At 51.1% G+C, this 26,824-nt stretch overlaps 2 protein-coding genes across 2 annotated transcripts in view; both read right to left on the bottom strand.

The window, feature by feature from the left end:
- The window catches only part of SLC39A4 (solute carrier family 39 member 4), a 256,216-nt gene that overhangs the window by 160,426 nt on the left and 68,966 nt on the right, over positions 1 to 26,824 (bottom strand). The gene's annotated exons all lie outside the window — the stretch shown is intronic.
- The window catches only part of CPSF1 (cleavage and polyadenylation specific factor 1), a 91,419-nt gene that overhangs the window by 28,353 nt on the left and 36,242 nt on the right, over positions 1 to 26,824 (bottom strand). The window contains 10 exon segments of the mRNA XM_060243155.1: positions 7,349 to 7,527; positions 9,678 to 9,819; positions 13,237 to 13,350; positions 16,226 to 16,321; positions 18,854 to 18,934; positions 19,777 to 19,851; positions 20,585 to 20,679; positions 21,691 to 21,742; positions 23,473 to 23,598; positions 25,998 to 26,085. Coding sequence (XP_060099138.1) covers positions 7,349 to 7,527; positions 9,678 to 9,819; positions 13,237 to 13,350; positions 16,226 to 16,321; positions 18,854 to 18,934; positions 19,777 to 19,851; positions 20,585 to 20,679; positions 21,691 to 21,742; positions 23,473 to 23,598; positions 25,998 to 26,085 — 1,048 coding nt within the window.

Below are 26,824 nucleotides of genomic sequence, written 5' to 3'. Positions count from 1 at the left end.
GTTATTTATCTAAAGGGGGAATAGGAGGGTACAGGCAGAGAGGCCCCACGCCAACTGTAATCTGGAAAGACACTTCCTCTGCAACCCATCACACTGGGTAGCAGTGTTCCCTCTAAGCTGAGTTAGGGGAGCTAGCTCACAGAATTTTAGCCTCCAGCTCACACAAGAGCTGGAAAGAGCCCTGCGGCGCAGAGTGTTAGAGCTGCAGTACTGCAGTCCTAAGCTCTGCTCACAACCTGAGTTTGATCCCTGGCGGAAGCTGGGTTTTCAGGTAGCCAGCTCGAGGTTGACTCAGCCTTCCATCCTTCCAAGGTTGGTAAAATGAGTCCCCAGCTTGCTGGGGGCAAAGCGTAGATGACTGGGGAAGGCAATGGCAAACCACCCCGTAAAAAGTCTGCCGTGAAAGCAACGTCACCCCAGAGTCAAAAATAACTGGTGCTTGCACAGGGGACCTTTCCTTTGCACACACTTTTGTCTTCGCTCAGGAAGGATGACCCCAGAGCCACAATAATTCGCCATTAATTTATGTAGCACTATTGTGATTTTTTTTTTAAAATGAGTTTAATAGTTTTTAGGATTATGTTGTTTTGAAAGATATTTGACAGTTAGCCACCCTGAGTCTGCTTGCGGAGAGGGCGGGATATAAATATAACATACATAAAATAAGAGGGCGGAGGTTACAAGCTTCGAGGCACTGCTGTTGAAGACGCAGCTGCGCTGGGCAGGGCATATTTCTAGGATGGAAAACCACCGCCTTCCCAAGATTGCCCTGTATGGCGAACTTTTCACCGGCCATCGAAATAGAGGGGCATCAAAGAAGAGGTACAAGGACTCCTTGAAGAAATCCCTTGGCACCTGTCGCATCAACCATCACCAGTGGTCTGACCTAGCCTCAGATCGCAAAGCATGGAGGCACACCATCCACCAGGCTGTCTCTTCCTTTGAGAAAAACAGGTTGCTTACCTGTAACTGATGATCTTCGAGTGGTCATCTGTGCAGTCACACTGATGGGATTCAGGCGCCTGCGCCGACCACGATCGGTAACTTCAAAAGCTGCGGATTTCCGCGCCCCCGGCCCGGTGCGCATGCGCACCGCCCCCCTTGCGCATGCTCACCGAGCCCGGAGCGGACATCCCGCCAGTTCCTTCTGACCGCTGCATGATCCGCTGATGGACCAGCAGCAGTGGGGAAGGTGGGCGGGTAGTGTGACTGCACAGATGACCACTCGAAGATCATCAGTTACAGGTAAGCAACCTGTTTATCTTCTTCGTGGTCTCTGTGCATCACACTGATGGGAGACTAGCAAGCCAATATCCTACCTGGAGGAGGGTGCTCTGGTCCATCAGCAAGACAGCGACTGCAGCACCGCTCGGCCAACCGAAGCTCCTCGATGCCATCTCAGGTCCAGCGCATAGTGCCTGACGAAGGTATGCGGCGAGGACCACGTGGCTGCTTCGCAAATGTCTCTCAAAGGCACTCCCTTCATGAAGGCCGTCGAGGTGGCCATCGCTCTGGTGGAGTGAGCTCTGATGGGACCCGGCAAGGGCCTCTTATTTAGTAAGTAACAGAGTTTTATGGTCTCCGTGATCCACTTAGAGATCCTCTGAGTCGAGACCTTGCTCCCTTGTGATGCTGGGGCATACGATAGAAGAAGCCTGGAGTCTTTCCGTAGCGGCCCCACTCTATGTAAGTAAAAGGACAGTGCTCTCTTGACATCTAGTGCATGGAGTCTGCGCTCTCCGTCTGTAGTAGGGTTCGGGAAATACACTGGTAAGTATATTTCCGTGTTTAAGTGGAAAGACGATATCACCTTTGGGAGGAATCTGACATCAGGTCTCAGCCAGACCCCTTCCGCACTAAATCGTAAGTAAGGGTTGTCACAACGGAGAGCGGCCAGTTCTCCAACTCTCCTAGCTGACGTGATGGCTAGTAGGAAGGCCGTCTTCCACGTTAGTAACTGAAGTGAGCACGTAGCCATAGGCTCAAATGGTCTTCCCGACAAAGCTTGCAGGACTCCCGGGAGGTCCCACGCTGGAGCCGGAAACTTTATTGCAGGGTAAAGTCTGGCAAGGCCACGAAGGAACTTTTTAGTGTCTGGGTGAGTAAACACCGAGTGGCCCTCAATGTGCACATGCTTAGCTGATATGGCAGCCAAATATACTCTGACTGAGGATACCGCTAGTCCCTTATCAATCAGGGCGAGGAGGAAGTCCAGCACAGTGGGAAGACCTGCTCTGGAGGGGTCTACCCCGTACAGTGAAGCGAATTCTACGAATTTGGCCCACTTGTAGTCATAGGACTTCCGAGTGGATAGCTTCCTGCAATTGAGAATGACTTCCTGCGCCCTTGCTGATATTGGTGCTGTTATAGCCTCCACGCCGTCAATTTCAGGTGCGGTGCATCGTGATGGGTCACCCGCCCCTGATGCGACAGTAGCAGATCTGCGGCTGGGGGGAAATGATGAAAGACCCCTCTGGAGATGCTCAGTATTGGGGCAAACCAATGTTGCCTTGGCCACCAGGGGGTGATAAGGATCCCCCGCGGTCGTTCGCTGTGAATCTTGTAGACCACCCTGGTGATGAGCGGAATGGGGGGAAACAGATAGATGTGTTGCCCCTTCCAGGGGAATAGCAGGCCGTCCCCCAACGATCTCGGATCTGCTCCCCCTCTGCAACAGAAGTTCTTGCACTTCGAGTTGTTTCGGGTAGCAAATACATCCACCTCTGGGGTCCCCCATTTCTGAAAAACTGGTTGAAGGAACCGCCAGTTGATTTCCCACTCGTGAAGCATGGCACCTCCACGGCTCAGGGAGTCCGCACGAGCGTTGAGAGTGCCGGGGAGATGTGCTGCAGTTAGTGTTGTTTGAGTCTCTCTGCAAATCTCCCAAATGCGAAGCGCAAGCAGGCAAAGCTTTCGGGACACTGTACCCCCCTGCCTGTTTATGTAGGCAAGGGCTGTTGTATTGTCCGTTAGGATCGCCACTGATTTGTTGGTCAGTAGCTTCCGAAAGGAGAGGATGGCATGATGGACTGCCAGTAACTCTAAAAAGTTTATGTGGAACCGTAGATGGCATGGTGGCCACCTGCCCCCAACGCACATGCCGTTCAGATGTGCTCCCCATCCCCATAGGGATGCATCCGTGGTTATCGTCAGGGATGGTGCCCTTCTGTGGAATGGAGCGCCTTCTATTAGATTTCGCCTTCGGTGCCACCAGTGTAGGGAAAGTAGAACTGGTACTGGGAGGACCATTCTGCGTGACGGGTGGTCCCTCAGATGGTTGAACGTTCTGATGAACCACAGCTGGAGACTTCTCATGTGGAACCTTGCAAACTGGATGACCGAGGTGGTCGCGGCCATCAGCCCTAGAAGACGTTGGATCTGTTTCGCTCTCACAGTGGGGTTGTGGAGGAACTCTGACACTAACGAGATAATGTCGTTTGCTCTGTTTGGTGGAAGAAAAGCCATGCACCTTCTGGTATCTAGGATCGCTCCGATGAACTGCGTCCTTTGGCAGGGTTGGAGGTGTGACTTTCTGTTGTTGACCTGCAGTCCCAGTTCCTGTAGGAGGGTCAAGGTTATCTGGATGTGGTGTAAAAGACGATCCCTCGAGTTTGCTACCAGGAGCCAATCGTCTATGTACGGGAACACTGTTATCCCCTGTAATCTCAGATGTGCTGCCACTACTGCCATGGTCTTCGTAAAGACCCTTGGAGCTGTTGAAAGTCCGAAAGGCAGCGCTCGGTATTGGAAGTGAGATTTCCCGATAGTGAACCTGAGGAATTTTCGATGATCCGGATGTATACTTATATGAAAATATGCGTCCTGCAGGTCCAGCGTGGCCATCCAATTTCCCTGGTTGAGAAGAGGTAGAATGTTTTGCAGGGAGGTCATCCTGAACTTGTGATGAGCGATGAAGATGTTGAGCGCTCTCAAGTCCATGATAGGCCTGAGGCCACCATCCCTCTTGGGGATTATAAAATACCGGGAATAAAAACCTTGTCCTTCCTGACCTGGTGGAACCGGTTCTATTGCGTCCTTGTGTAGAAGAGCTTGTACTTCCTCCTTTAATGTGGGGGATGAAGTGGTGTAAACAACTGTAGGGATGGAAGGGTATTGCTGGAACTCTATTTGGTAGCCTGATTGAATTATAGACAAGACCCATTTGTCTGTTGTAATTCTGTTCCAAGCTTGGACAAAGGGATAGAGCCTTGTCTGGTTGCCAAGGGACGGGGATGGGAAAAAACACGGTGGGGAACAGTCAAAGGCCCTGTTTGGGCTGTCGGTTTCCCTTTTGGCGGGGAGTTGGGGTTGAAGTTGGTGAGTACTTCGTTTTAGAGCTATATTGAGTTTTGGAGAAGGAACCCGAGCCCTTTGGTCTCCACTGTTGGTCTCCTTGTTGTTTCAGATATGGTTTCTTGTTCCAAGTTTTTGACCAGGGTCGTTTGGTCTGTGACTTTGATGAGGTAGATACTCCTAAATTCCTTGATGTTCTAATACTTTTATCCATTTCTTGTAAAACGGTGTCAGTATTAGCGCTGAACAGTCCGCTGCCATCGAATGGCAGATCTTCTATATAAGACTGGGTATCTGGTTGGAGGGCTGTAGATCTCAACCACGAATGCCTTCTGAGCGTCACAGCCGAGGAGATGGTCTTTGCCCCAACGTCTCCCACGTGTTTTGCAGAGCTTATCTGTTGCTTTGCCAGTTGGATGCCTTCCTTCTGCAGTTTCCGGATCGCTAACATTGGTTGTTCCGGAAGGGTTGGTAAAATCGTGGAAAGTTGGTCCCACAGGGCATATTGGTAGCGTCCCATACAAGCTGTGTAGTTTGCCATCTTCATACACAGTGAGCCTGCTGTATAGAATCGCCTACCCAAGTTGTCCAGTTTTTTGCCCTCCCTATCGGGGGGGGTAGAATGGGTCTTCCTAGCTTTAGACGAGGAGGCAACCACCACCGAGTTTGGTTTGGGGTGGTTGAAAAGGAATTCAGCAGTAGACTCCTGAATTCTATACATGTGGTCCAGCCTGCGTGAGGATATCGGTGTCGACGCAGGCTTGTCCCATGCAGATTTGGCCGTGTGCATCATTACTGTTGTTAGGGGCAATGCTACTGCTGTGGAGGTGTCGAGTTGCACGACATCAAAAACGTTGTCCGTCACTACCGGTTGAGGTTGGATAGTAGTGAGGGCTAGTGTCTGGGCCATCCGCTTAATGAGGTCACCGTAAGATTTGAGGTCCTCGGAAGGGGATATCGGTTGTTCTTCCCCGACCTTCTGAGAAGGTGATGGTTCTTCAGGAGAAGAAAGGTTGCCCTGTTCTTCCGAGGTTGATTCTCCCTCAGACTTAGAGTCCTCCGGAGACTCTGAGTGCTCCGACCGGGGTTGTGGTGTGTCCGGGGTCTTGCTAGGTTCTGGAGTCACTTTTTTGTGTCCTCGGGGCCGAGGGGAGCTCCCCTGCTTAGGGGGTTTTTCGGTGTCGGGAGGTTTCGACAGCGACGCCGATGGTGTATGCCTTGGTGTATGGTACGATGTCCTTGATCTCACCGACGCTTCAGATTGTTGGTCCCACTCCAATTGTCTGGGGGGCAGCCAAGGGAAAACTGACGGCATCGGATAAGAGCCATACAAGTACTGCCACTGTCTCTGGTCCCACGGTATCGGGGGTGGTGGCTTCGTTAGCGGTGAGCTTCCTTTAGGCTTCGACCTCGGTGAGCGAGTGACCGATGATCTGGCTTCGGCCGAATCTCTCGATCGGTGCCGACGTCTAGGGCTCCTGGAACGACTGTGGGATCGGTCCCGACGTGTGCTTCGGGAGCGATGGCGTGGGGTAGTAGATCTGCGTGGGCTGCGCGATCGACCCCGTAATGGAGTGGTGCGATCGTCTCCTCTGGGTTGAGGGGATGGAGTTCGCGGGCGACGATCTTCGATCGAGCTCTGTTCCGTTCCCGAGCGTTGCGCAAGCTCGATGTCGCGGTCGGAGTCCGACGAAATCGCTATTTGCGTCGACATGGAGGAGAGTGCCGGTGGGCTGAGTCGCCGTCTCGGGGAGGCAAATAGTTTCAGAGGCGGAACTGAACCTGTTGCCAGTCGCGCTGGCGATGTCGGAACGGAGGCCGCAGAGTGCCCGCTGAGTTTGGGCTTGTCTGCCTTTTTCTTCTTCTTCGCCTCGGTGTGGGCTACCTTCTCCTCTCTAGGCCGTTTCGCAGGCGTAGAGGAGTCCGACTTCGGTGCCGAGCCCGCTCTGTTGTTGGGGCGATCGGCGTCGGTAAGGGCCCTGTCGGTATCGACCGACTCTGATGTCGATGTGGTCGACATCTTCTTTGGCGAAAGTGCTCTTTCCATTAGTGCAGCGGCTAGACGGGCTGCGCGATTTTTCTTTGTTTGCTTCGAAAATTTCGAGCAATGCGAACAGGAGTCGGGAATGTGGGACTCTCCCAGGCAGAGTAGGCAGAGAGAATGTCCGTCTGGCGGAGCTATCTTGCTGCCACACCTCGTACACCTCCGAAAAAATCCCCAGCGCCTTTCCATGCGTGGCGGGAAGGATGAGGGGGAGGGGGGGATGGGAGGGTGGAAAAGAAGCGGGAAAATCCCGAGCAAAAATCGCCCCCTTTTTCTTCAAGTCCAACACAATAAACTAAAATAAGAAAGATAAAACAAGAAATTGGAAATCCACAATCCTAATATATATAAGGACAAAAGCACCGACCGTAGCGTGAAGATCAACTGATCCAGGCGGCGGTCAGAAGAGAACTGGCGGGATGTCCGCTCCGGGCTCGGTGAGCATGCGCAAGGGGGGCGGTGCGCATGCGCACCGGGCCGGGGGCGCGGAAATCCGCAGCTTTTGAAGTTACCGATCGTGGTCGGCGCAGGCGCCTGAATCCCATCAGTGTGACTGCACAGAGACCACGAAGAAGATCGCACGCATAGCTGGTCTTGAGGACAAAAGGAGATTGAGGAAGAATCGCACTGCTACAGCACCAACCCCAAATCAGACTTTTCCCTGCAGGCACTGTGGCCGGACCTGCCTGTCCCGCATTGGTCTTGTCAGCCACCAGCGGGCCTGCAGCAGACGTGGACTACTGCACCCTTCTTAAATCTTCGTTCGTGAAGTCAAGCCAAGAGAGAGACATAAAATAAATAAAAAATAAACTAATTTATGCAGTAGCTCACAAATTTAATGCCAGCAGCTCCCAACTTTAATACCAGTAGCTCACAAGGTAGAATTTTTGCTCACAAGGCTTTGAGGGAACACTGCCAGGTAGAAACTTTTTAAACAACAGCGGTATTTCAGACGTTCACGTCTGCGCCACGCGCCGAAGGCTGCGTTTGCTCAAGAAGCCCCTTACTCACGTGGTGCAACTGCGGCTTCTGCAAGGTGAGGCGGTGCGTCCGGCCCCCGTAGCTGTCGCTCTTCAGCACAAACATTGTCACCTGCCCCTCAGAGCTCATGATGATCACGTAAGGGTCGGCCACGGCGCAATGCACGATGGGTGACCCGAGATCCACGGGGATGAAGTGCAGCTGGTTCACTGCAAGGCAAAGCCCCAGTCAGATGCAAGGAAAGGAAAGGAAAGGTCCCCTGTGCAAGCACCAGTCGCTTCCGACTCTGGGGTGACATTGCTTTCACTACGTTTTCGTGGCAGACTTTTTTACGGGGTGGTTTGCCATTGCCTTCCCCAGTCATCTACGCTTTCCCCCCCAGCAAGCTGGGGACTCATTTGACCGACCTCGGAAGGATGGAAGGCTGAGTCATCCTGGAGCCGGCTACCTGAACCCAGCTTCTGCTGGGATCGAACTCAGGTCATGAGCAGAGCTTAGGACTGCAGTACTGCAGCTTTAACACTCTGCGCCACGGGGCTCTTAAAGGTAAAGGTAACCCCCTGTGCAAGCACCAGTCGTTTCTGACCCTGGGGTGATGTTGCTTTCACAATGTTTTCACGGCAGACCTTTTTACGGGGTGGTTTGCCACTGCCTTCCCCAGTCATCTACACTTTCCCCCCAGCAAGCTGGGGACTCAATTGACCGACCTCGGAAGGATGGAAGGCTGAATCAACCTTGGGCTGGCTACCTAAACCCAGCTTCCGCCGGGGATCGAACTCAGGTCGTAAGCAGAGGGCTCCGACTGCAGTGCTGCTGCTTTACCACTCTGTGCCACGGGGCAGTCAGCTGGAGAGCAGGTCTTAATCTGCTGCCGTGACCCTCCCCCCCACACAGCGGCCAACCACACCGCACAGGGACTCATTCTGCCCAGATCAGTTACACTCTGCAGTCCCAAAGCTTAAAAGTTTTAACCCAGGGCTCCCGAACGTGGAGCCTAGGGGCCCAAAGTGCCCATAAACAGTTTTCCTGCTGCCCACCAAAGTATTTTTAGCAAGCAGGAAGGTGCATGCGGAGCTTTGGCCCAGCAACTGTTCCGATGGGCTATTCAAGATTTCACCAGCTGTGCAGAGCTTTAGAAGTATCGCTTTGGCAGCAGCTTCACTGAGTGACTGAAGGTAAGCTGCAGCAGCCATTTTGAAGCTGACCCCGCCTCCTGCAGCAGCCATTTTGAGGTCGTGCCAACCAAAGCACTTCAGAAGTGCCAACTAACTCCATTCCCTTCAAGCCAGAGCTTTTTTTACTGAACTGATTTTCTTGTAAAACAGAAAAATGTATGAAACATCTGATAATACATGTAGTTACGGCCGCGAGGATTTTGCTCGCACAGTATTGGGGAAAAAAGGGAATTGCCAACAACTGATGAACTTATTGTTAAAATAATGGACATAGCAGAGATGGATACTCTAATATGTTAAAATCAAAATATGAGGAGAAAAATTGGTCTTTATTTTATGATTGGTTGATTAAAGGCAAATAACGACTAAGGAGAGGAAAAGTGCCAATTAAGGATCCTGAAATCAGTAGACAGAGGAATTGGGGTTCTGTTATTGGAAAAGGATAAAAGAGTTTATTAAGAAGAAGATGAAGAAGAAGATATTGGTTTTATATCCCACCCTCCACTCCAAAGAGACTCAGAGCATCTCACAATCTCCTTTCTCTTCCTCCCCCCTCACAACAGACACCCTGTGAGGTAGATGAAGATATTGGATTTATATCCCGCCCTCCACTCCAAAGAGTCTCAGAGCGGCTCACAATCTCCTTTCCCTTCCTCCCCCACAACAGACACCCTGTGAGGTAGGTGGGGCTGAGAGGGCTCTCACAGCAGCTCCCCTTTCAAGGACAACCTCTGCCAGAGCTATGGCTGACCCAAGGCCATGCTAGCAGGTGCAAGTGGAGGAGTGGGGAATCAAACCCAGTTCTTCCAGATAAGAGTCCGCACACTTAACCACTACACCAAACTGGCTCTCCAGTTTGTTAAGTTACATGTAATAATGTTATATTATTGTGGATCTGCTTTCTCCATCCAGTAGATGTGTGTTTGTCTTTTCGGTAGTTTGTTTTTGTGTAACTAATTAAAACAAAAATAAACGAGCAGTGAAATGCTGCAACACAAAAAAAGAAGAAGAAGAACTGCCCACAAGCTCCAAAAGGTTGGGAACACCTGGTCTAATCTGTCCAGACCACTGCAATGGAGCCATCACAGATATCCAGTCCACCCCCCCCCCCCACTCGCTTTTCCCACTGGCTCACTTTCCAGGAGAGCAGCCCTCTCACGGAAGAGCCAGCCACTAGCACTCACCTCCTTCCAGCAGACGGATGCCCAAGGGAGACACCTGGACAATGTAACGGTTCTCGCCAATGTTGCCAGCGTACACGGTGGGGCCCTGCGTGGCAAAGCCGCTCGTATCCAGCTCCATGATTTCCTGCCCAGTCTGCAGAATCTGAAGTGGAAATGTGAGGCTCAGCAGAGAACTGGAGCTCCCAGTCTGGCTAGGAGAAATCTATCAAAACTTGCATGCCTTACTGAACGTATCCCCACAAGCAAAATCCAAACAGGACTCCGGAGACAAAATTTCTGGTGGATGACTCATTTAGACACAACTTTCCCTCACACACGAGTTCAGATGGGGGACCAGAAAAGAGTCGATAAAATATTTATCTGAACCCCATCTGAACTCATGTGTGAGGAAGAAGAAAGCAGATACACTCCCCAAATACTACAAATTGTGGGCGCCATGTAAAATTGATGAGTGGCAGATTCAGGGCAGATCAAAGAAAGTACTCCTTCACGCAATGTATAAGAACATAAGAGAACCCATGTTGGACCAGGCCAATGGCCCATCTAGTCCAACATTTTGTGTCACACAGTAGCCAAAAAACCCAAGTGCCATCAGGAGGTCCATCAGTGGGGCCAGCACACTAGAAGCCCTCACACTGTTGCCCCCCATAAGCACCAAGAGTACAGAGCATCACTGCCCCATAAGAACATGAGAGGAGCCATGTTGGATCAGGCCAATGGCCCATCCAGTCCAACACTCTGTGTCACACAGTGGCCAAAAACCCCCAGGTGCCATCAGGAGGTCCATCAGTGGGGCCAGGACACTAGAAGCCCTCACATTGCTGCCCCCCATAAGCACCAAGAATACAGAGCATCACTGCCCCAGACATAAGAGAAGCCATGTTGGATCAGGCCAATGGCCCATCCAGTCCAACATTTTGTGTCACACAGTAGTTATAAAACCCAAGTGCCATCAGGAGGTCCATCAGTGGGGCTAGAAGCCTTCCCACAGTGCCCCCCCGCAAGCACCAAGAATACCGAGCATCACTGCCCCGGACAGAGAGTTCCAACAATACTCTGTGGCTAATAGCCACTGATGGACCTCTGCTCCATATGCTTATCCATTCCTGGCTTCTCTTATGTTCTTATTCCTCTCTTAAAGCTGGCTATACTTGTAGCTGCCACAACCTACAATTAACGTGTGGAACACTGCCACAGGGTGTAGTGCCTGATGGCCACTGGCCTAAATGGCTTTAAAGGTGGATTAGAAAAATTCAAGGGGGAGACGTTCCAGAGTTAAACAGACCCTCCCCTTTTCAGAGGCAGTGTGCCTTGGAATGCCAGTGTGTGTGTGTGGGGGGGAGAAATACAGCAAGCAGCTTTTTCATTTGGGCCTCTTAGTTTCCTGGGGAAACTGGTTGGCCACTGTGGGAAACAGTTGGATCTGTTTGGGTCCGATCCAGCATGGCTTTTGAATGTTCTGTGCTCTATGAAAACTCGCGTAGAGTTTCCTTTGTAGCACCCATCTCAGTGGCTGGAGCAAAAGGGGAGGGGGAACATGGCTAGCAAAGATACACTCTTCCCAAATATTTGGGTTCCATGCTTTGAACTGATCACCTCCAAGTCTATTCCACCATAGCTAGTTTGGTGTAGTGGTTAAGTGTGCGGACTCTTATCTGGGGGACCTGGGTTTGATTCCCCACTCCTCCACTTGCACCTGCTGGAATGGCCGTGGGTCAGCCATAGCTCTTGTAGGAGTTGTCCTGAAAGTTGTCCTGAAAGCCCTCTCAGCCCCACCCACCTCACAAGGTGCCTGTTGTGGGGGGAGAAGATCTAGGAGATTGTAAACCACTCTGAGTGATTCAGAGAGAAGGATGGGGTATAAATCTGCGGTCTTCTTCTTCTTTCTCTCCCTCTCCTTTCAGAGAGCCAGTATGGTGTAGTGGTTAAGTGTGCAGACTCTTATTTGGGAGAACTGGGTTTGATTCCCCACTCCTCCACTTGCACCTGCTGGAATGGCCTTGGGTCAGCCATAGCTCTGGCAGAGGTTGTCCTTGAAAGGGCAGCTGCTGTGAGAGCCCTCTCCAGTCCCACCCACCTCACAGGGGGGTCTGTTGTGGGGGAGGAAGAGAGCCAGTTTGGTGTAGTGGTTAAGTGTGCGGACTCTTATCTGGGAGAACCGGGTTTGATTCCCCGCTCCTCCACTTCCAGCTGCTGGAATGGCCTAGGATCAGCCATAGCTCTGGCAGAGCTGTCCTTGAAAGGGCAGCTTCTGTCAGAGCTCTCTCAGCCCCCCCCCCCAATCTCACAGGGCGTCTGTTGTGGTGGGGGAAAGATCTAGGAGATTGTAAGCCGCTCGGAGTCTCTGATTCAGAGAGAAGGGATGGATATAAATCTGTGTTCTTCTTCTTCTAGGATTGCCAGCTCTGGGTGGGGAATACCTGGAGATTTGGGGGTGGAGCCTGGAGAGGGTGGGGCTTGGGGAGGGAGGGGCCACAGCAAGGTACAGTGCCATAGAGTCCACTCTCCAAAGCAGTTTCAGTTTTGACCAGAGGAACGGATCCCTGTCGTGTGGAGATCAGCTGGAATAGCGGGAAATCTCCAGGCCACACCTGGAGGCTGGCAACTGTGTAAACGTTGAATTGATTTCCATATAATGCTATGAGCCTTGGTTTCAGAGACATAATTATGCGGTGAAAGAAGACGACGCTCAAAACGCGGGAAGATAAGAAAACCTAGGAAGCCTGTTACCACGTTATCGAATCTATACATGTGGACAATCAGCAGAAATACAACCTCTGATTCATTCTTCTGAGCTTATGCTTAATTCAAGGACTGCTGCCTTTGTTGGTTGAGTATCCTGCAAACTTTGCACGTCGCATTCAGAAGCGATTGCTGTTTAAAACCTGGCAGCCCTTGAATGTTTTCCTTAGAAGTATTGTTGTTAAAAAGTGGATTGTGGGGTTTTCCCTTTGAAGGCCATTAAACATAAATACTCAATATACTGCAGTGCGATCGAGCGCTGATGTAACGTTTGTAGGGAGTGTGTGATTCTTGTATTCAGCTGCGCTACGTGAGTGTTGGCATAGGAAATAATGCCAGTAAGGCATGAGGCACTGCCGCTGATCTGACAGCTGCTGTCAGGTAGATGACTCAGGAAGATCTGTCAGAGGAGAACTGGTAGAGTACAGAATGACTCAGCACTGCATTGGTACAGTAATTAGGAGCAAAAGTATATTAATGAAGCTATGCTGGACATATCACCCTCTCACTATTCTATGATTGACTGGCGGAGCATTATGATGGAGAGTCTGTATATATGTAAAATAAAACCTTGTATATAGTTTAAGAACACAGTGTGGTGTTGGCTGCGTTAAACTATTGCTCATCGGAGCGGACGGGCAGTGGCAGACAGAGGCAGTCACAAATCTGCTAACTTATACAATGAGTTGCAATCGTGCTTTGCGCAGTTATTTTTCACAGCCTCCTACATCTTTCTCACACCTGGAGGCTGGCAACTCTAGGCAAGGCCCAGGCAGCCCACCCCAAACACGCAGCCGCAGCGTTTCCTGGCGCTCACCATTGTGGAGTCTTCGCGGCTGAGAATGAGGAAGCCGTGCCGCTTGCCGTCATCCTCGGGCTCCGGAAGGGCTGGTTCTTTCTCCGCATCTTCCTCTTTCGCCTCTTCCTCCTGCTGGAGGGGGAAATACTGACAGGAGGCTGGCGGAACACAAAGCCCGCCCCCCCCCCCGCCCACCAGCTCTTTGCCATGAGAGCTGAGCAAGGATCTCCACGTTCAGAGGCGGTGCAGCCCTCCGTGCCAGCTGCTGGAGAACAAACGCCAAGGGCGGCGTTTGCCTTCACATCTGGCTCAGGGTCTTCCCAGAAGCCACCGGCTGACCGCTGTTAGAAAAGATGCTGGGCTAGAGGAAGTCCTGGGCAACATTCCATCTAAGCCAGGGGTGTCAAACATGCAGTTCAGGGGCCGAATCAGGCCCCTGGAGCGCTCCCATCAGGCCCCCGAGCAACTGGCTGTCATTTGCTTCCTTCTGCATAACAACTTGCTTTGCAAGGCTTGCTCAGTTGCTCAGGAGCTACAGAGCAAAACCTCTATTTTCTCCATTGGCTGAGGTTCCCCCCCCCAGTCCCCTGGGGAAGGAAGGAAAGAGCCAGAGCTTCCTTTGCCCAGTTCCCCGGATCCCATGGGAGAAATACAAGCCTCTCTTCCTTCTATTGGCTGAAGCTCCCCCAGTCCCCTGGGGAAGGAAGGAAAGAGCCAGAGCTTCCTTTGCCCAGTTCCCCGGATCCCATGGGAGAAATACAACCCTCTCTTCCTTCTATTGGCTGAAGCTCCCCCAGTCCCCTGGGGAAGGAAGGAAAGAGAAGAAGAAGATATTGGATTTATATCCCGCCCTCCACTCCGAAGAGTCTCAGAGCGGCTCACAATCTCCTTTACCTTCCTCCCCCACAACAAACACCCTGTGAGGTGGGTGGGGCTGGAGAGGGCTCTCACAGCAGCTGCCCTTTCAAGGACAACTTCTGCCAGAGCTATGGCTGACCCAAGGCCATTCCAGCAGGTGCAAGTGGAGGAGTGGGGAATCAAACCCGGTTCTCCCAGATAAGAGTCCGCACACTTAACCACTACACCAAACTGGCTCTCTTTGTCCAGTTCCCTGGATCCCATGGGAGAAATACAAGCCTCTCTTCCTTCTATTGGCTGAAGCTCCCCCAGTCCCCTGGGGAAGGAAGGAAAGAGCCAGAGCTTCCTTTGCCCAGTTCCCTGGATCCCATGGAAGAAATACAAAGAACGCATCCTTAAGACCAACAAGTGCTAATGTTTTAAGCATGTTTTAGGTTTTTTTATAAAATATATTTGTGTTTGTCTGTGTCCTTTACAAAATTTATATCGCTGCTACCTAATCTTAAATAGATACACACACGGCCCGACCAGACACGGCTTGGCCCAACCCGGCATGGCCTGGCCCTTCAAGGTTTCATTTATATCAGATCCAGCCCTCATAACAAATGAGTTCGACACGCCTGCTCTAAGCTGTGGTGTCCTGTGAGCAAAAATTCTACTTTGTGAGCTCCTGGCCTTAAAGTTGTGAGCTCCTGCATCAATTAGTTTGCTCTGGGCCCATTTTTCCTGAGCTAAGACAAAAATGTATGAGCCAGAGGCTACAAAACTGAGCTAGCTCACACTAACTCAACTTAGAGGGGACATTGGTCCTGTGTCAGATCCAGCAGGGTGTCAAGAGGACTCTTACCATTAACCGGGAGCGCTTTCACCTTCCACTGTCTCTGCTTTGCACTGTCGCTATCTCTGTGTAACGAACGAAGCATTCCTTTCTGCCAAGTTCCAGGTATGGCCAAGGTCGTTCCTGCCTGGTTATGCTCGCACCTGCAAGGGGCCTGGGAGGAACTCTGTGGGGAGGGACTGCCCGCTTCACGCCTTTACTTTGAACGTGTAACAGTCTAAGCCTGATCTATAAGGGGGCAGAAGCCTGCCAAAGCCAGTTTTCGCAAGGGCCGTCCTGCTCTGACCTGCCGTGTATCAATGAACATCTATTCTTGCAATGGACTGTCTATGATCACTGAACTGCCAGGGACTTGGCGCAAGGCTCTTACGATTGCTAGTTGCGCCTGTTAGGAACTTGGCCCCTCTGCCAGTCAACAGAGCACCACCTTCGGCCTGCGGGGATCCTGGGCTGCAGGACACCCGCTTTTGTCAGGAGCCCCGGCCCCAGCCTAGCTCGGACAAAAGTTGATCGGAACAGGCAATGCCAAACTCTCCGCCATATAATACCATCCTCAGACAGTTTCAGAGGGTAGCTGGGTCGTTCTGGAGCAGAACAGTTAAATTTGAGTCCAGAAGCAGCAGAGTGAGCAATGAGATTTTTTTTCCGGGGGAGGGAAGCCTGAGCTTCTGATGGCCAAAGCTCCCTTTGTGAGATCTGACTCTCAAAAAGCTCCCTGGAAGCTCTCCCTCAGAGACCTACCCTCCATGGCGCCTCACTAGGCAAAAGGGGCCACACAGCCAAAAGAGCAAACAGGAAGGGAGAAGTGATGCGTTTCCCCTCCTCGCCCTCTTACTTCCCTATTGCCAGAGTCTAGAACCACGTCCCCTTCTGTGCTCCGGGGAATAGCGCCAGGGATGGGCACGAACCGAACCAGAAGTGAAAGGCATCATGGATTTTGCCCTGCTTGTGTGGTTACTGAACCAAAGTTCATGACAAATCCACCATCGTGAACCTTCCATGGTCTTTTAAAGCAGTTTGTGCTGGTTCGCTGATAGAACAGAAAGAGTGCCTTTCAGCCCGTGCTTTCTGTTCCTTGCAAAAACGGAAGCCTGCTCCCCACCGCTCGGCTGTTTTTCAGGCTGTCTGCAAAGCCCGTTGACGAAGGACTGCAATCCTTTTAAACAAGGCTTGTGGGGCCACAAACCAGTTCAGTTTGCAAACTAACCTCCCAATTCAGTTCAGTTCATGGTTCAGTTTATGGTTCAACCCCGAACAGACACAAACCTTCTTTCTGATTCACGCCCAATTCTAAATCGTGCTCATACTTACAGTCGCCTCTTCTTTCTTCTGGGGCGAGATCACGGTCCACATGTCGTAACAGCCCGGGAGCTCGAAGGTCGTCACCACTTGAGGCCGGATGCTTTTCTGTTGCAAAGAGAAGGGGAAGCAAAGATATTTGTTACGGGGGAAGCAAAGGCCTCATTACGGAAGGGGGATTTCCCTGCATTGCTGCCCACCAGAAGGACAAAGTTTTGAGTCCACTGATAGCACCTAAGAACTTAACAAAAGCCATGTTGGATCAGGCCAGTGGCCCCTCCAGTCCAACACTCTGTGTCACACATAAGAACATAAGAGAAGCCATGTTGGAGCAGGCCAGTGGCCCCTCCAGTCCAACACTCTGTGTCACACAGAAGAACATAAGAGAAGCCATATTGGATCAGGCCAGTGGCCCCTCCAGTCCAACACTCTGTGTCACATAAGAGCATAAGAGAAGCCATGTTGGATCAGGCCAGTGGCCCCTCCAGTCCCACACTCTGTGTCACATAAGAGCATAAGAGAAGCCATGTTGGATCAGGCCAGTGGCCCATTCAGCCCAACACTCTGTGTCACACATAAGAACATAAGAGAAGCCCTGTTGGATCAGGCCAATGGTCCCTCCAGTCCAACACTCTGTGTCACACAGAAGAACATAAGAAAAGCCATATTTGATCAGACCAATGGCCCCTCCAGTCCAACACTCTGTGTCACACAGAAGAACATAAGAGAAGCCATGTTGGATCAGGCCAGTGGCGCATCCAGTCCAACACTCTGTGTCACACATAAGAGAAGCCATGTTGGATCAAGCCAATGGCCCATTCAGTCCAACACTCTGTGTCACATAAGAACATAAGAGAAGCCATGTTGGATCAGGCCAGTGGCTCATTCAGTCCAACACTGTGTCACACAGTGGCCAATATATGTGTGTGCACACACACACACACAAACACACACACACATATAAATACATATATACAAATATACAGCCAACAAAGTTTTCTTCAAGGTATGAGCTTTCAAGTGCAAGCATACTTCTTCAGCTGGAAGGACAGCCCTCCACATGGCCACTTTTACAGCAGAGATGAGATTTCCCTGTACAGAGAGCCATCTCAGTCCCATCAACTCTTATACCCAGAACTGGACTCGGTTGGTCTTAAAGGTGCCACTGGACTCAAACTTTGTCCCATCGACTCCGCGAAAGACAGCCGGGCCTCTTTGCAAGCTGCACCTCAAAAGGAGATTAGAATTTCTGCCCAGGAACTGAGAAAAGCCAAATTCCGCCATGTGCGCTAATTACATAACTATACAAATCTGGGTGCATCGTTTACTGTACGACATTTGTTATTTTGCAGAATTTACTGTGGCTCTGAGACTTGAAAGCAAAGGGGGGGCGGCTCTTGCTTCCGGACACAGGCGATGTCATTCCACCTTCTGAATTTCAGCAGGTGCGGTGATCAAAATTATCTTAAGAACATAAGAGAAGCCCTGTTGGATCAGGCCAGTGGCCCCTCCAGTCCAACACTCTGTGTCACAGAAGAACATAAGAGAAGCCCTGTTGGATCAGGCCAGTGGCCCCTCCAGTCCAACACTCTGTGTCACATAAGAACATAAGAGGAGCCCTGTTGGATCAGGCCAATGGCCCCTCCAGTCCAACACTCTGTGTCACACAGTGGCCAATATATGTGTGTGTGTGTACACACACACCCACACATATATATATATATACACACACACCCACACATACATATACACACATACACATATATACACACACACTGTGGCTAATAGCCATTGATGGACCTCTGCTCCATATTCTTATCCAATCCTCTTGAAGCTGGCTATGCTTGTAGCCACCACCACCTGTGGCAGTGAATTCCACATGTTAATCACCCTTTGGGTGAAGGACTTCCTTTTATCCGTTCTAACCCGACTGCTCAGCAATTTCATTGAATGCCCACGAGTTCTTGTGAGAAAGGGAGAAAAGTACTTCTTTCTCTACTTTCTCCATCCCATGCATAATCTTGTAAACCTCTATCATGTCACCCCGCAGTCGACGTTCCTCCAAGCTAAAGAGCCCCAAGCGTTTTAACCTTTCTTCATAGGCGTTTTCTTCATAAAGCATTTTAACCCTTTAATCATTCTAGTTGCCCTTTTCTGCACTTTTCCCAATGCTATAATATCCTTTTTTGAGGTGTGGTGACCAGAATCGTACACAGTATTCCAAATGAGACCGCACCATCGATTTATACAGGATTTATCTTCTTAGCTGTAAGAGCCGGACGCTGGATTTTTCAGGAAAGAAGCCAGATCCCGCCTCACTCTTTGCATGGTCACACCTGCAGTTACCCCTCTTTTCTCAAACATACTCCCCCCCGACCCCCACAGCACACCACCCTTTCCAGAACAAGCAGCCCTGCCCCCTTGAAGAGGTCAGGTCATTGCGGGGGGGCTGCCTCGGCCCCTCCTTTTTGTCCCTAGGTGTTTACAGGCTGCGCCGATGATCTCAGGGGCAGCCCTGGTAAGCCTAGGCCCCACTGCTGATCTGGCACCGGTGCCTGACTTGCGCCAGTCTCTCCTCCCCCGACGCAGGCCTTCTTGGCACAGTGCACGCGGGCCCCTCCCTAAGGGGAACTCACTCACCTGCAGGACCGAGAGGGCCCCGTTCTTGCCATAGCCGGAGCACACCACAATCTCCAGGTCGGGCTCTGGGCTATTCTGGAACTGAAACGTGAGAGCCGATGTTAGAAGCGATGCCCAAAGGGAGGCTGCCTCCCTCGTTTGCGGGGGAGATTCTTCCAGGGTGGGAAACTCAAAGTCCTGGAACCTCCCCCCACCGATCTTGCATGTTGCCTTCTTTCTCTAGGCCTCAATTCCAGTCCGGGCACACTAGGGTTGCCAATCCCCAGGTGGGGGCAGGGGATCTTCCGGTTTGGAGACCCTCCCCCCGCTTCAGGGTCGTTTGGAGACCCTCCCTCCCCCACTTCAGGCCCCTGGGACCTTCCTTTTGAACCTGGGACCTTTGCTTCAGGGTTGTCAGAAAGCGGGGGGAGGGGAGGGAAATGTCTGCTGGGAACTCTATTATTCCCTATGGAGACTTATTCCCATAGAAAATCATGGAGAATTGATCTGCAGGTATCTGGGGCTCTGGGGGGGCTGTTTTTTGGGGTAGAGGCACCAAATTTTCAGTATAACATCTAGTGCCTCTCCCCAAAATACCCCCCAAGTTTCAAAAAGATTGGACCAGGGGGTCCAATTTTATGAGCCCCTAAAGAAGGTGCCCCTATCCTTCATTATTTCCTATGGAAGAAAGGAATTGAAAAGGTCCTTTTAAATGTGATGGCCAGAATTCCCTTTGGAGTTCAATTATGCTTGTCACAGCCTTGATCTTGGCTCCACCCCTAATGTCTCCTGGCTCCACCCCCAAAGTCCCCAGATATTTCTTGATTTGGACTTGGCAACCCTAGGGCACATGAAGGCTGAAAGAAGCGGGACTCCTCTTGCATCCGCAGAGACACCCGCTGGGGAGCCCCACCCCGACAACAGCAAACGAGCTGCGCACGTACCTCCTCGGAGAGGAAAGCGGGCTCCCCCATGGCAGCGTTGGCACACGGGCCAATGTTCAGGATGCTATCGCACACCTGTTGCGGTCGGAGGAGGAGAGAGAAACGTCAACAACGCGGGTAACTTCCTGTCTGAGAAACAGCTCAGGTTGGCGAGGGAGGGCCAGAGATGTAAGATTGTTCCTCCCTATAGGTATCAATATAGAGGTCCGTCTTGGCAGAGGAAAGGGAAGGAACCAAATCACACACACAACCGCCTTCTACCGAATCATACCCTTGGTCCGTCAAGGTCAATATTGCCTTCTCAGACTGGCAGGGGCTCTCCAGAGACTCAGGCTGAGATCTTACATGTCAACATTTGCCTAGTTCGTTTTGAACCTGGGACCTTCCTTTTGAACCTGGGACCTTCTGCACGCACAGCAGAGGCTCTGCCACTGAGCCACAGCCCCTCCCCAATCCAGAAAGGGGGAAACAGCTTGGCGTTGCTGGCTTCATTTTGGGACGGTGGGATTGAATTTGACAAGATCTTACCAGCTTTAAAAAGAGATCATTCAAGCCTTGTCTGCTATGGGCAGTTTTCGTATGAACTATTTATCTTTCTTCGAGTCTCAACAGAGCATTATTTGTAGGCTGTTTGCACAAGGCCCATGCAGTAATGGTTTTGTGAAAATAATGCACTTATATTTAAGCACTTTAAAGTTTTGTGAAAATATATACACATATTTTTGCAGCAGTCGCCCGCGAGCTTTTGGTTTCTGGAGAGCACCAGGAAGACTTGAGCCTTCAGAGAAAAGCAGCCCTCGTCCAGTACCTCAAACGAGTAGGTGGCCAGTTGAGTCCCAGACTGGGCTTCGCTGCCGTACACCTCGATCTCATCCACCTCGTCCTGCAGGGCCGACTTCCCCCCTGTGGTCGTATAACCATTCATATTAATTGCAATATTAACATAACACCGGGCTCTCTTGTCACTCAGGACGCACAAAGTCCTGGTTAGAAGATGAAGATGATAGTGGATTTATACCCCACCCTCCAGTCCGAATCTCAGAGCAGCTTACAATCTCCTTTATCTTCCTCCCCCACAAGAGACACCCTGTGAGGTGGGTGGGGCTGAGAGACTTCAGACAGAAGCTGCCCTTTCAAGGACAAAGTCTCAGAGCAGCCTACAATCTCCTTTCCCTTCCTCCCCCACAACAGACACCCTGTGAGGTGGGGGGGCTGAGAGGGCTCTCACAGCAGCTGCCCTTTCAAGGACAGTCTCAGAGTGGTATACAATCTCCTTTATCTTCCTCCCCCACAACAAACATCCTGTGAGGTGGGTGCGGCTGAGAGGGCTCTCACAGCAGCTGCCCTTTTAAGCACAGTCTCAGAGTGGTATACAATCTTCTTTATCTTCCTCCCCCACAACAAACACCCTATGAGGTGAGTTGGGCTGAGAGAGCTCGGACGGAAGCTGCCCTTTCAAGGACAGAGTCTCAAAGCAGCCTACAATCTCCTTTCCCTTCCTCCCCCCACAACAGACACCCTGTGAGGTGAGTGGGACTGAGAGAGCTCAGACAGAAGCTGCCCTTTCAAGGACAGAGTCTCAGAGCAGCCTACAATCTCCTTTCCCTTCCTCCCCAACAACAGACACCCTGTGAGGTGGGTGGGGCTGAGATCGCTCTCCCAGAAGCTGCCCTTTCAAGGACAGATCTGCCAGAGCTATGGCTGACCAAGGCCATTCCAACATCTGCAAGTGGAGGAGTGGGAAATCAAACCCGGTTCTCCCAGATAAGAGTCCGTGCACTTAACCACTACACCAGACTGGCTTAGGGGAAGGAGATCCAGCCTGCACAGCTTCACTGAGACCGAGAGACAATCAGTATCCTGCACCCCAGACACACACATCCTTCCCATCCCAGAGGGGCACCAGTTACCTACCGGCCCAGTTTACTGACTGCTCCAGCCGTTTCTTCTTGATTGGAGGCTCTTCCTGCAAGTGAAAAGAAGCAGCGGGTTAACAAGGAAGCTTCCCAGGTCAGGGGTCCCCCATGTGGTGCCTGTGGCAAAGTGGCACCCGCAAACACCTCGCCTTCTGCCCACCAAGTGTTTTTAGAAAGTAGGCGGGGCTTCTGCCCAGCAAGGCTTCTGATAGGCCACTAGACTTCTGATGAGTTGTGCAAATTCTTCAAAACACTGCTTGGGCAGCAGCTGACACCCCTGCACAAGGGAAGCTGGGGCAGTAGCCATTTTGTGGTTGGCTCCGCCTCCTCCAGCAGCCATTTTGCAGCTGCGAAAACCTCCCCCCAGGCCATCAGAATTCGAAATCTCCTGTCAGGCCCAAAGAGGCTGGGAACCTTGGCGCTCAGAGGAGGAGGAAGAGAAAGAAGAGGTAGAGGTAGAGGAGGATATTGGATTTATACCCCGCCCTTCACTCTGAATCTCAGAGCGGCTCACAATCTCCTTTACCTTCCCCACCCCCAATAGAAACCCTGTGAGGTAGGTGGGGCTGAGAGAGCTCTTGTAGCAGCCGCCCTTTCAAGGACAACCTCTGCCAGAGCTATGGCTGACCCAAGGCCATTCCAGCAGCTGCAAGTGGAGAAGTGGGGAATCAAACCCGGTTCTCCCAGATAAGAGAGCTCTGGCTGACCCAAGGCCATCTCAGGAGGTGCAAGTGGAGGAGCGGAGAATCAAACCCGGTTCTCCCAGATAAGAGAGCTATGGCTGACCCAAGGCCATCTCAGGAGGTGCAAGTGGAGGAGTGGGGAATCAAACCCGGTTCTTCCAGATAAGAGAGCTCTGGCTGACCCAAGGCCATTCCAGCAGGTGCAAGTGGAGGAGTAGGGAATCAAACCCGGTTCTCCCAGATAAGAGAGCTCTGGCTGACCCAAGGCTATGCCAGCAGGTGCAAGTGGAGGAGTGGGGAATCAAACCCGGTTCTCCCAGATAAGAGAGCTATGGCTGACCCAAGGCCATCTCAGGAGGTGCAAGTGGAGGAGTGGGGAATCAAACCCAGTTCTCCCAGATAATACTCCACACACTTAACCACTACACCAAACTGGCTCTCTTCCTCTCCCACAACAGACACCCTGAGAGGTGGCTGGGGCTGGGAGAGCTCTCCCAGAAGCTGCCCTTTCAAGGACAACTCCTACAAGAGCTATGGCTGACCCAAGGCCATTCCAGCAGCTGCAAGTGGAGGAGTGGGGAATCAAACCCGGTTCTCCCAGACAAGAGTCTGCGCACTTAACCATGACACCAAGCTGGCTCTGTAATTGTATTGTAATTGTATTTTATTGATTTTCAATTGTAATTTACAGTTGTTTGGAGCTGAATTGATTGTTAGTGCCCTCGCGGAGAGAACGGGTTAGAGAAAAGAAAGAAAGAAAGAAAGAAAGAAAGAAAGAAAGAAAGAAAGAAAGAAAGAAAGAAAGAAAGAAAGAAAGAAAGAAAGAAAGAAAGAAAGAAAGAAAGAAAGAAAGAAAGAAAGAAAGAAAGAAAGAAAGAAAGAAAGAAAAAGAAAGAAAAAGAAAGAAAGAAAGAAAGAAAGAAAGAAAGAAAGAAAGAAAGAAAGAAAGAAAGAAAGAAAGAAAGAAAGAAAGAAAGAAAGAAAGAAAGAAAGAAAGAAAGAAAGAAAGAAAGAAAGAAAGAAAGAAATAGAGCCCCATTTATATAATACAATCTCCTTCTGGGTGGAATGGATACGAAGGGGCCGGCTGAACTCACCAGCTTCTCTGTGGAGTCCTTGTTGAGCCCCGTGGGGGCTTCCTGGAGTTTTTCCGTGTATTTCAGAAGGAGGGAGTTGCCCAGGCGCGACCCCAGGAAGAGGTAGCCAGGCTCCATAGTGACCATCTGAGATCCAAGATGGAGAAGGCAAGAGGTTCAGCCGGCAGCCGGTGAGAGAATCGTGTCGCAGGGCCTCCCAAAGCACAGTAACTACCCAGGGACAAAACAGGGCAGCCGCTCCCAGCTGGGCTCAGTAACCTCCCAGGGCAACCTGTGCATAGCTTACTGTAAGCAGAATCCTGCTATACATTTAATGTGTCATGACAATACCTATGCTTTGCTTCCGTTCCACTTCTAGATTTCTGGCTGGCTCTACAACTCTGATCCTATCATATTGCTTACTGAATGTCCCACCTTGTAGATTGCTTCAACTCACTCGATGTAATCTACTAAGTCCCAGTGAGAAAGGTAAGACCATAAGAACGTAAGAGAAGCCATGTTGGATCAGGCCAATGGCCCATCCAGTCCAACACTCTGTGTCACACAGTGGCCAAAAAACCCAGGTGCCATCAGGAGGTCCACCAGTGGGGCCAGGACTCTAGAAGCCCTCCCACTGTGCCCCTCCAAGCACCAAGAATACAGAGCATCCGTGCCCCAGACATAAGAGAAGTCATGTTGGATCAGGCCAATGGCCCATCCAGTCCAACACTCTGTGTCACACAGTGGCCAAAAGAACCCAGGTGCCATCAGGAGATCCACCAGTGGGGCCAGGACGCTAGAAGCCCTCCCACTGTGCCCCTCCAAGCACCAAGAATACAGAGCATCACTGCCCCAGACATAAGAACATAAGAGAAGACCTGTTGGATCAGGCCAGTGGCCCATCTAGTCCAACACTCTGTGTCACACAGTGGCCAAAAAACCCCAGGTGCCATCAGGAGGTCTATCAATGGAGCCCGGACACTAGAAGCCTTTCCACTGTTGCCCCCTCCAAGCACCCAGAATACAAAGCATCACTTGCCCCAGACCGAGAGTTCCAACAGTACACCCTGTAACAGCCACTGATGGACCACTGCTCCAGATGTTCCTCCAATCCCCTCTTGAAGCTGTCTTCAAGTGGAGTACAAACAGCATAAAACAGGGGTGGCCAACGGTAGCTCTCCAGATGTTTTTTGCCTACAACTCCCATCAGCCACAGCTATTGGCCATACTGGCTGGGGCTGATGGGAGTTGTAGGCAAAAAACATCTGGAGAGCTACCGTTGGCCACCCCTGGCGTAAAAGAACTTAAAAAAAAAATCCAGAGGCAGTCAGCCCTCACTTTGCAAACTGTCTGTCCTTAACTTAGCAAGACTCTCCTACTGGGAGAGGCTCACACACCTGGCTCCAGCATGAAACTCTGCCAGGCTGTCACCCAGGAAAAGGAGCCTCGCGTCCCTTCAGAGCTCTCCTGTCTCTCTTGAGCACACCTCTGTGCCTCTCAAGGGGGGCCAGGAGGCCAGGCCCCGCCTTCCGCTGTCTGACTGATAAGACAAAAGCTGCTCTGGCGTCAAGCTGCCGTGCGGACGCCCCCTTCTTGGCCCGCCACTCACCACTCCGCTCACAAATGCAATAAATGACAGTATGCAATTTAAGGGAGAATACGCAGCTATAACAGTTCATTCCCAATAGCTTCCGGGATTCTGCGTGGCTTCAATGGTTAAGCAGGGAGCCCTGCTCCTGAATAGTTATACCAAAAAAAGCCACCACCCACAATCGGTCAAATATGCTCCAATAGGGCAGGATAAACACGCGCATCATCTTCTGCCGTGTGCACAAACATGAAGGCCACGTGAAAGGCGACGCGCTGATCTATAGACGCGATTGAATTTTTTTTTTGCTCCGTGAAGAATGATTTTGTCATGATAGAGTAGACAAAGGCAGCGAAACTGCCATCAAGTTCTGGATTTGACAAGTATAGAGGATGGAATGGAATTGTTTTCTGTGGCCCCAGAAGGTCGGACCAGAACCAACGGGTTGAAATTAAATCAAAAAGAGTTTCTGGCTCAACATCAGGAAGAACTTCCTGACCATTAGAGCAGTTCCTCAGTGGAACAGGCTTCCTCCTTGGGAGGTGGTGGGCTCTCCTTCCCTGGGGGTTTTGAAACAGAGGCTAGATGGCCATGACAGCAATGAGGATCCTGTGAATTTAGGGGGAGGTGTTTGTGAGTTTCCTGCATTGTGCAGGGGGGTTGGACTAGATGACCCTGGAGGTCCCTTCCAACTCTAGGATTCTATGATTCTTCAGGAGGGGCCATCGGCCTGATCCGACAGAGCTTCTCTTATGTTCTTATGTGACACAGAGTGTTGGACTGGAGGGGCCACTGGCCTGATCCAACAGGGCTTCTCTTATGTTCTTATGTGACACAGAGTGTTGGACTGGAGGGGCCATCAGCCTGATCCAACAGGGCTTCTCTTATGTTCTTATTGTCATTACACGGGCACCTGTCTTTACTCTGAACCCACCCCGCCACAGTTGCCCGCACTTACGCAAGAGGTGAGAACGCTGGCGGCTGCCTTGTCGAAATGGAAGGACCGGACGCTGCGCATGCCGTCGGTGATGAGGGTCAGCACGTAGCTAAGAGAAGACATGGAAAGGCCTCGGTGAGGGGAACCTTCTGGTTAGGGGGTCAGGCAAGCCAGAGCCAGCTTCTGTGCAAGCCAGCCCTGCCCAAGGTTTCTTTCCCTGCTGCTCAGCAAGCAAGCTCCCCCAGACGGAACGGGGATGGCTGGCAGAAGCCACCTGGCCCTGCTTTGGCAGACAGCACCTGCCAAGGTAAAGGCTGGAACGGCATTCCTCCCACAAGCTGCCCTCGCTGGGAAGGTTCAGAGAACACTTTTGCCTTCCTCGTTAGGAACTGATTTTTTGCAGCAGCCACAAAGTGGGAGCCGGCAAAACGATACCCTCTTAGTGCACAGCGATGTAAATTAAAAAACCGCTAAGAGACACCATAAATTTTAAACAACAAAGCAGTGTAATGTAGAGGTCAGGGGTGTTCTGACCCAGCTTGCACGTAGAACTTCAAATAGACAAGAGCACGTAGCAAAAAGACATTCACAGAAGACAGTTCAAAAACAGTCTTTCCAAGGAGTAACGATATTCCAGTATTTAGTTTGTGGAACTAAAAGAAGTCCTTCCAAAGACATCTCGATATCAAGACGTTTCATTCGTCTTTCTTCAGTTTGGAGGCTTAATTATCACTGGAACCCAGTCTTTACAATACATTCACAGGAGACCAACAAGGTTCAGAACATTTCCAGGTTCTCTGACAGACATGTTCTGAACCTTGTGGGTCTCCTGTGAATGTATTGTAAAG

Source organism: Heteronotia binoei, chromosome 7 (genome assembly GCF_032191835.1).
Source record: "Heteronotia binoei isolate CCM8104 ecotype False Entrance Well chromosome 7, APGP_CSIRO_Hbin_v1, whole genome shotgun sequence".
NCBI classification, from domain to species: Eukaryota; Metazoa; Chordata; class Lepidosauria; order Squamata; family Gekkonidae; genus Heteronotia; species Heteronotia binoei.
Note: the sequence above shows the minus strand (reverse complement) of the source record. Positions and strands in the feature narration are given on the sequence as shown.